This window comes from Egretta garzetta, unplaced genomic scaffold (genome assembly GCF_000687185.1).
Source record: "Egretta garzetta isolate BGI_Z169 unplaced genomic scaffold, ASM68718v1 scaffold190, whole genome shotgun sequence".
Classification (NCBI taxonomy): Eukaryota; Metazoa; Chordata; class Aves; order Pelecaniformes; family Ardeidae; genus Egretta; species Egretta garzetta.
Window position 1 is genome coordinate 2,366,319 of NW_009258272.1, and position 10,319 is coordinate 2,376,637.

The 10,319-nt window shown below is 45.2% G+C and overlaps 1 protein-coding gene across 1 annotated transcript; it reads right to left on the bottom strand.

Annotated features, from left to right (window-relative positions):
• Positions 1-221: 221 nt before the first annotated feature.
• On the bottom strand, positions 222-8,908 carry TLR4 (toll like receptor 4). Its single transcript, XM_009634876.2, is given in 4 exon segments — positions 222-6,533; positions 7,675-7,774; positions 7,777-7,825; positions 8,640-8,908. Coding segments are annotated over 4 exon segments (2,532 nt in total). The 5' UTR covers positions 8,763-8,908; the 3' UTR covers positions 222-4,273.
• Between the last annotated feature and the right edge of the window lie 1,411 nt (positions 8,909-10,319).

Genomic DNA, 10,319 nt, shown 5'->3' on the forward strand with positions numbered 1-10,319 from the left:
ATGGAAGTGGGATTTCCATTTTGTCAAAAGTTCTGCTTTTCGGTACAGTACAAAAATGAAAAATTACAAGTTTTCCCACAAAACAAAATTTATGTTTTTTAATTTGGGTGGGTGGAAACATTTTTACATTTTGGTTTTCTTTTGGGAGGCTAGTTGGCTTATATAAATAGAAAGAAATTGCAAAATGAAAAGGTACTCTGAGAAGCAACAGCATAAACCTAAACCGACTTTGTTTCAAAATGATGTTGTGGAGCAATTTAACTTTTATTTGAAATCCCTTTTTTGAACCCCTCCAAAACATTGCAAAAATCACTGTTTCCATGCAAAGTGTCTATTCCAAGATTACAACCCCATCCAATACCAAACCAGAAACCCTGCTATGACAATTTCTGTTCCATAGACAGACTATGCTACCTCATTAAATTACACAAACCACCTACAAAATAGCATTTCCCCATGGACAAACACTCTTCCAGAAAAGTTTCAATGTGTTCTTGTCAAGTATGGATCGGTCCAGAGAAACCAGCTGATTTTTCTTGTTTGGTTGATTTTTTAACTGGCACTGGAAGTCTGTGCTAATACTCGGGGAGGCCAAGGGAGCATTCAGGCAGTGCTGTTCCTGCAGCCAGCCTGACCTAGGCGGGCAGCAATGCAAATGGCTCTGGTTTTCAGCTTTTCCATAATGTCTCTGCTACAGTGTGGAGACCACGAACGCAATCATGCTAATGAGGGCTTGCTCCGTTCAGAGCCCTCCCTGCAAACCACATCTTGGCAACGATGCCAGCACATCACAATGGGCTGCCTCTGAGACATCACTCTCTGCAGTGCACGTAAGACCAGAGCTTCATCTGTACTGGCATTTTGCATGGGTCAAATTAAGCACATAGTGAAATCAGGGCACATCCCCACTACAAATGAAAAGAAATAGCTTGGATGCAACAGCCCTTTGGAGCTTCATCTCCATCTGCTTCTATGACCTGGGTAAACCAGATGCTTTAATATCCGGAACATGTTCAGCTATTTACATGAGAGATGAATGCAGACTTGCACGGATGTTTGGTTGGCTGCTCATTTATTCACCCAAACGAATAAATAATATCAAAGCTACCTGCTGCACAGCGAACGCTTTCAAACAATAACGCATGCCAACGTGCTTGGAGACATGAGAACATTCAGCGTTCTCCTTTGGAAATTCGCTTCCTATAATGCAGGCAAATAGTTGTGTGTGTTTCTGTTCGAACCACAATATTTTGCCCATTTAAAGTATTGGGGAAAGTTGTTCTGAGTCTTCCAAAAACAAATCTACTTTTTCTCTACTGGGTTAATGGTGAAAATATAATTTTTTCACACAGGCTTTTCCCTCCTAGACTCATAAACCACAAAGTATGGAAGATGGGCACAGCCAGGGCAGGTTAATGACCCTCGGGGAGGGCTGGGAGCTGCTCACCCAGCAGAGCCTGTGGCTGCATGGATGGACATTTACAGCACATGGCTGCATCTGACACCCAGGTCCCATAAAGGGGTGTTTGTGTCACCAGCCAGCCTGTCCTCCTGAGCCTCATTGTGCCACGCAGCAAAAAAAAAAATAAAATCCCGGTTTTGTTGCTGAAGGTTTCAACAATAAAAGAAATCAGCGTGTGTCTTCAAAGCACCAACTGATGCTGAGGCCAAGTGACATCTCTAATGCATGGAGGGAAGCGGGAGCGATAGTGGGGCTTGCAGAGGATGAACCTCTTCGAAACTCCCCAGCCTCCGGTCTCCGTCTCACTGCACCGCCTTGCTCCCCTCACCCATTCCAGAAGCTACGATGGGTTTTGTGCTTTCTCTTGGGCAGTAAGAAAGCCCGGGGCAACTCACATATCCATCTCTGCAGTGGAGACTCTGAATAGGAAGAGAAGAACAAGTGACTGGTTTCTTCTTAAATTGTATGGGTGGGAGCCTCCTCTCAGCATCACCCCAGCTCTCCTCCTAAAGTTGCTTTGATATTCAACAAACACTTGCTTTTTAAACAATGCTGGACTAAACCCTTATTATAATGCCCAGAACCACTTGCAGGCTTTCTGAAACTCATTATTATAATTACAATCAAGAATCATAGGACGCTCTGCTTTGTGCCAGAACTACAGAGAGAGAGAGAGAAAGAGCGAGGGAGAAATGCCGCTTCAGTGCTGCTCAATTCAGGAGCAGGAACTCCCACCCCATTTAATTTTTCCTCTTTTGTTTTCCAATTTAACTCATGGCTGCTGAAATCTGGGCTAATATTTGTTTTGTTCTATGTGTTCTTTTTTAGCCTCAATCCAGGGAACCTCGGGCTGTGCCTGGTTTCCTGCACCCCCCCAGCCCCAGCAGCCTCTGCCCCGGGGTGTGCAGACGGGTCTGCTGGCAAGGGGCAGCGCTTTGGGCCCATCCATCAGGGCAGAGCTGAGGACCAACCACGCTTTGGAAATGGCTGCAATGGTGCTTAGCAGATGCAAAACGAACTTGTTGGGCAAGTGAGCACAGCATCGAGCTTACTTTTATTAAAGCTTCATCTCATGGGTCACAAAAAACCTTAGGGAGAGGGCTGTAGGGTTTTTTGGTAGTGTTATCCCAATATACCACTGCCACAGCACAGAGAGAAGGAACCGTGATTCAGCTTTTGCCAGCACAAGCCCTGGAACAAGCTCTCCCTCTTTGGCAAATAGTGTCTGATGCTGAGCTCGCTTATCGCTGGCTTCCACGGAGATGTCACTGACTGGTGCTTAGAAAAGTGAGAAGGATCAGGCCCTTTCTTCTGAATAAATATCAGATCTGATTCACCACTCAATTGCTTCTGTTTTATCTCCGTCGAACGTCATTGATTATAGAAGGATTTGCAAGTTTAAAACTAGACTAATTCAGTGATTAATCCCAAGCAAAGCCTTCTGTAAATAGAGAGCAATACTCCAGCAGTGTTCAATATTCGTCACATCAATGGAGTGCTCTGTAATATGATTCAGTGGCATTTAGACTTTACTTCCCTTTACTCAGGGCAGTGCTGGGATACATTTAGTTTAGCTAACCCAGACTTTTCTCCTCTATCTCTTCTCCTTGCAAAATGTCAGGCACATTCTCAGTGAAACAAAGGCAAAACTCTCCCGTCCAGCGACTGCCCTGTTCAGTGTCACAGCCAAACCCTTGGAAAGGCTGGACCGCACATGCCGAGATGCCCACCAGGAACAGAGGCTGCCACAGCATGACGGGGGGAAGGAAGGGGGACTCTCAGCCTCGTTGTTTGGTGCCCACATATCTAAAGCCCATTTCAAGCCATGGGCTGACGGCTCCTACAGTGCCTTCCAACAGTGAATTAAGGCTGGTCCAGAGAGTGGAAAAGCTTATTCTAGAACTGTCTGGCTGTAAACATCAAAACACTTTGCTCAGGCTCAGGCTTGCTCATATAGGGCAGCCCCACACAGTATATCCAGAAGCAGTTGGAGCAAAGAAATACTTTGATTTTAATCAAGCATTTCTGCAGCTTCTTTTGGTCCCACCAATCTTTGGATACCACAGGAAAACCTCAAACCACTCTCTCAAATGCTATCTAATCTGAATACAAATAAGAGTTCCAGGTGACGGAAATATTTGGGAGTTTCAGTGCTTGGTCTAAAAAAACCTGAAATAAACATGTCGGGGAAATTTCCCGCCAACGGCAACCTCCCCCCCACTGATGACGTAGCTGCTCCGCTTCACCGAGTAGCTGCCAGATGGTCCACAGCGTAGGGCACCCCATTTCCCTCTGAAGGGTTTTTCCCCTGAGTCACGGTGCCTAAGGAGGTGGACCCAAGACTTCCAGAATCCCAATCTTGATTTTGTTTCCCACGATTTTTACAGCCAAGAATCCTGTACCTTTGCTCTCCCCTGGAGATCCTGGGGTCCAGTCAAAGCAACAGACCCTAAAGTTCAACTGGGTAAATGGCCCCAGGACCAAAATCCAGTTTCAGAGGCAGACAAATGATGGTAAGAGCAGTCCATCCATTCACCAACCCACCAGACCTGCGTGGATTGCTGGACCAGCTTTGATTGACAGCTACAAACATGGAGCTCAGGCATGTGCAGCTCTTCTAGCTGTTGTCACTCCTTAGCTTGCAGGTTTCCTTGAGAAAGGGTGACCAGCAAGGCAGGTATTTCTGTAGTGCTTTTACAGTGCCTCCATCCACTTCCTCCAACACTGAACAGCCACAGAAGAACCAACTTCTGAGCACCAGCCATCAGCCAAGGCCAGCATGAGAGACAGGACAGGTGGTCTCTCTTTCTTTCACATGAGCTTTACCTCCTCGTGATTCCATCTTTTGCCTTCTAGCAGGACTCCTGTCAGCTGCCTCCAGAAGATGTGCCTGCTTATTTCCTTGTTTTTCCACTCCAGATAGGTGTTCCTCCTCACATAGCGGGACAGTCCCAGCCTCTGCCTCAGCAAGGCCTTATTCACTTCTTCTAGTACAATCATGATGATTCCAGCCTTTCCTTCAACAAGCTGCCAGGATTGGGCAATGTCAAACTCAAAGCTACACCACTTGCTCTCCAGAAAGTCAGTAGAGATAACTGCAATGACATTTCTGCTACTCAGAAAACCTTCTTGGATGATATTGGTGACAATGGGTACCCCTGGAAGGAAATCCCTGTAGTAAAGACAAAGCTGGAAGGGAGGCGTTCCTCCTTCTAAGGGTTCCACCAGCTCTTTGATCACCCATTCTTGGTCTTTGCTGGAGTGGATAACAAATGCATCATAGGTGTCACCCCTTTCAGCAGAGTGTTTACACCCACTGAGCAGCACCAAGAAGTAGTATAGCTGGAAGTAGTACCTGTAAATCAGGAAGAAGAACACCACTGCAGCAAGCAACATGATCACTGAGCATGCCACTGTGCTTGCACTGACTTGGCAGGAGGACAGATCAAAACTTGTCAGACTCACGTTCTTCATGTATGCAGGCGTGTGGCATATCATCAGCTCCTTGTTCTGCAGTAGCTCCTGCTTTTCCTTGACCCATTTCAGAAAGTTCAGGTAGCCACAGGAGCATTCAAACAGGTTTTGAGAGATGTCTAACAGGACCAGACTGTCAGGCAGAATTTCCAGGGCTGAGTCCAACAGAACACTCAGCTGGTTGTTGCTGAAATCCAGGGCTGTGAGGGCTTGGAGAGGCTTGTAGACTACAGGATCAAAGGTCAGTAGCTTATTGTTGCTGATGTTTAGCTCCTTTAGTTCAGAGAGGGCATCGAATGTACTTTGATCCACATGTACTAATCTGCAACTTGAAATATCCAAGGTGTGGAGGTGACTTAGGTTTTTTAAGTTGTTGGCCAATTTATTGTTCTCAAAGGAGTTGCCTGCCATCTTGAGCACTTGCAAAGAGTTCAAGCCACAAAATGTGCACTGGGATTTAACATGAATGCTGGTATGGGAAATATCGAGGTAAATGAGTTTATGAAGGGTTAGAAAGACAGGGTAGGAGCCAGGACCAGATAACTTTGTGTGCTGAAGGTCCAAATATAACAAATTCTTCACATTAGTGAAATCTCCTGTCAAACTGATGTCAGAATTGAAGCTTAGGTTCAGGAGTTTCAAGTTTGGACAATTGTGAAACCAAGGGGAACAGCAGCCACTGAAGGAGAGGCGATTCTCACTCAAATCTATCACCTCCAGTTTACTTAGACTCTCAAATTTCTGCCGGAAGCTATTGAGGTGTTTGCTCTTGGTTATACGAAGCACTCTCAGCTCCTTGAAAAGAGACAGCTTTGCAGCAGGCACTTCCTTAAACTTGCATTTCTTGCATTCCAGCTGTTTCACTTGAGAGAACAGAGGAACCTCTGACACCTCTTCAAGTTGGAGGTCCACCAACCGAATACTGGAGACGTTGCCTATGCAGTTAAAAAGAGTGTCTGTGTTATTCTCAAATTCCCTGAAACAGATTAAGACAAACTCTTGCATTTTTACCTGACACAGTCCACTTAGGAGTCCGCTCTGAAAGTCTACCAGTCTCTGATTGTCACTGAATTCTCCAACTATTAGTCTGCTGACCTGTAAACCAGTCAGGCCTTGAAGAGAAGACTGCATCACACTGAAGTTCTCAAAAGAGGACCTTAGAACCAGCTCACCAAGGTGTATCTTTGCAAAGGACCCTGGCTCTATGTATTTTATATAATTCAAGGAAAGCACCAGTGTGAGGTTGAGCCTGTCTGCTTCCCTCAGGGCATCAAGGTCTCCTTTGGCGATGTATGTGATTTTATTGGAGAGAAAGCTCAGGTGCCTGAGAGAGGTCAGGTTGGTGAAATACTTGGGAAGCTTCAACGAAGCAATGCTGTTGTGGCCCAAATTCAGCTCCTGCAGGGTATGCAAGTGTCCAATGGGTAGTTCAGTCACAGAGGTTATGCTGGTTTCCACCAGTACTAGTTTTTTCAGAGATGTTAAACCATAGAAGGCTGCTGTCCCCAGGTACTGAAGGGAATTGGCAGTTAAAATTAACGTGGAAAGTTTAGGAAGATCCTTAAAAGAGTTATCTTCTATTGTATGGAGTTGGCACCTGTTGGGCAGGAAAAGAGAATAAATGTGCATGAAACACTGTCCCTTTCATTACTTGTCCACTAACGCTGCTACACTAAGCCTTGGTGCAACATTCCCAGGCTCAGCCTCACGCTGGTCATGGGTTTGGCTTTACTTGTCCTGGGCAGAGCCAGAACTCCTGAGGGTCAAAAATTCATGCAGGCAGCAGGAAAGCAGCATTTTAGGTTTCTGTTTAGGCCAAAGTAACATCATAAATGACCATCATTGATGGCAGAGCCAACCAGACACAGCACTCCCTTATACCTTGCACCCTCACAGCCTTCAGACTGATGCAGCAGGGACAAAGCTCACAACACTGGCAGCAGTTTTGCTGATGATATCTGAGAGGGAACAAACCCCAGCCCCTGATGGCTCTAAAGGAGAAAATTGGGAAAAAGAGGGTGGCCACCTAATGATGGTTTCACACAGGAAGATCCAAAATTTGAGACCCAAATCCATTCCACAAAGAATTAATGCAAAATTAGCTTATGATCCAGCCAGTGCCTTACAGCAAACCTGCTCTGCCGCTCAGCCACTTTGGAGCTGTAACTGTGATGGGACTGAGTGACATTTTTCAGTGAAACAATTTACCCAGAGAAACTGTTGTCTCAAGTCGATGGAAATTATACATCAATTCAAATTTGCTAATAAGCCTCCCCCATCTCCTCCCCCAGATATGTGAGGAGAAGGGAAAAGAGAATATGTTGATATTTTAAAACAGCCTTTTAGAAAATGAATGTACCTTCACTTTATTTTTTTTAAACCGTGATTAGAAAAACAGCTCACCCAAGATGTTCCACTTCAGAGTTTTTGTAACAGTGAAAAGTCTGACATTTTTCTTGTTCAGAAAGAAGTAAAACATCTTCCTCCTCCTTCTCACATCCCAACCTACGAGATCAGACTGACAGAGCCAGCTCTGCGCAGAGGGTGTGCACTCAGTAACTGGACTAAAAGCTGCACATCACTTGACCATGGGGATGCGCAGAGAGACAGAGACAGGGATAAAGTCACAAGAGAAAAAAAAATGAACAGCCAAGACCAACAGAACCCAAAATAAGCAACCACATTGGCCCAACTGGTGAAGCAAGTTTAACCAGTATCCACATAAAAGAGCTCATTACCTTGTAAGATCCAGAAGCTGCAATTCAGGGACTGATGAAAAATAATTTGACCCCAGTGATATCAGGTTGCTGAAACTAAGATCCAAGTTCAGGGTGGTTTAACTCCAGAGACATTCAGTCCCATGCATCTGAAAGTGGTGTTAGGGACGACCTGTAATGGCGGCAAATGCAATCATGGTCAACATCTGCTCTTCATCAAGTGCCAGAAAACTACATTGTCAAGAGAGCAGGAGCAGAATGACTGACCTGGCAGTTAATTTCTAAATGAGCTGCCCTGAGTTTTAGGAAATAATCTTATATATCCTAAGCATCTTTCCCACTTCTAATAGAACCAGTCCTACTCCCCAGGAAGAGCTGCATTTCTTGCTGATTGAAGCAGGTGCAAAACTACAGGACAGTGTTCCCTGAGGCTATGGATGAACCGACAGCAACCTCTGAGAGAGCCAGCAAAGGCAGGGATGCATCGTGTGTCCAGGATCAGCACTCAGCTTTGTTACACTGCAGATAAAAAGGCAGTTCTAACAACAGTAATTCTGTAAGAAATAATTGTCAGAAAAAGTCTGCAAAAGGCAGTTGATGAGTGCCAGAAACTTGGGGTACTGGTGAAATCACTCTACAGTACAAATCAGGTGAAAATACTGTATTTTGCAGAAATGATGGACTTGGCTTGGATCTTTTCCTGAAGGGAAACATAATCTGTTAGATTAACTGTACTGCAGTAACCTCAGAGGTACAGAACACCAACAAGAAGGAATGGTTCATGCTGCTGGTTCTGGTTCTCAGATGTTTTTGAGACCAGTGTCTACTTCAAACACTTCAATTGCCTTGGTAACAGCCTTGGAAAAAAGATGGGCTTTCATAAAACAACTAACACACAACAGACTCGATGCACCAATCTATCAAGCAGAGGGAAAAGTTGCACCAGAGAAACAGAAGGATTTCACGCTTGTTTAGAGATCACGTACCTCCAAACAGGGGTTGAGGAGGCAGCCTGCCAGCTGTGATGGGACAAGCACCAGCTGCAGCAGCACCATGAGCGTCCCCAGAGGAAGAGGTCCTCTCCTGGACATCTTCAGGAGGCCAGGCATGCAGGAGAGAGCAGCATGGGTATCATGCAAGGGCGCGGAGTGAGAAACCTCCTGAAGTGCCAAGCACGGTGTTACACCACTCCTGCTTCTCACTGCACATCACTGAGCATTGCAGAGCACAGAGGGAAGTGAAACTGGTAGCTAACTGGTTTCTAGACATGCTCTGAGTGAATTGCTCTTCTTGCAATTGTTTTTAAAAGATTTAAAAAAAAAACAAGAAAAAAGGAAGTAATGAAAGGTATAGTTTGGACTAGAGATTAAAAAGGACTGTGGGTTTTGTCAGTGTGTCACTTGACTTGATTGCCTCAGATTAGCTCAGGTCAAAATGTGGAGAAAAAGGGAAACTTCTGTGAAATTCCGAGTTGAATTTCTGGAAGGTCATGCTTCACGTCCCTTAATTCAAATGCACTGGATAGAGTGAATGGTTCTCTGCCTTTGTACCTTTGCCATCCTCCCAGCTACATCACACTGGCAAGTACTGGAGAAGCGCCCAGCTGTTGCAGATGTTTTTCTGAGCAAGGTAGCAACAGAATTATCTATGGCCAAGCTCTTATGAACATGCAGCAAGGCTTTATCCATCTGGTGGGACCACAGTATCACAGTTATTGCAGGAACAAGGTGCAGACATTCAGGCACAAGGAGTAAATACTGGAGATTCATGGAGCGGTCAGAGCCCAGGACCTTACACCCCTCCGCACCCTTCCCTTGGGTGGGTGGGTTGCTGGGGCCAGAAATCTGGGAGAGGCACAAACACCCCGGCTGGGCTTAGAGCTGCTATCTGCCCTGGTCATGCCTGAATCTGTGTTTGATGCCTCGCTACAAAAGTGAGTACATCTCAATACCGTCCTTAATTTACAGTGCAGACACGGCTATTGTTTCTGGAGGAGGCTTTGTAAAACCTCACAGTTGGCAATATTAATTTAAATCAGCTGTGGGCCTTCTAATAAAGCTCCCTGCCTTCATTTACTCTGATAAATGGTAGTGCATTCATGTATCTACTCCTGTCTTTCTGTAGATAACTAAGAAGTGTTACTGGGGATCCAGCCATAGGGTTGCTGGGTATTATTAACACCACATAGAGAGAGAAGTTGCAAAAATGCAAGATGAGCATGGGCTACTAGTCTAGAAGTAGATGGAATAGGGAATGACTACTCATGAAAATCTGCGAAAACTGGCATTAAATGTAAGCTGCAATATCAGGCCAGTGAACAATCAACTTAGAAAGAAAAGTTTAAAATACAGTGGGGGAGACTGAACTTCTCTGGCAGATCAGTAGCACCGAGAGATGGGGAAATCCTAAAATAACAGATGATCTCTGCGATGAAAAACACATGGCAGCACAATGGGAGCTAAAACCAACACCCTGATGTGCAGCCAGATAATGCCCATTAAGCCAGCAGACAAAAAGTTTGTTGAAATTGGGCAAGTTCTACAAAATCCCTGTTCTGAAAAGCCTCTCGTGATTGCAGGTATTTCCTTTTACAGATGGAATCAAAAGTGAATGGAAACAATTGCTGACTGCTCCTGTGCCTGGATTAAGGAAATTGGCAGAGCATC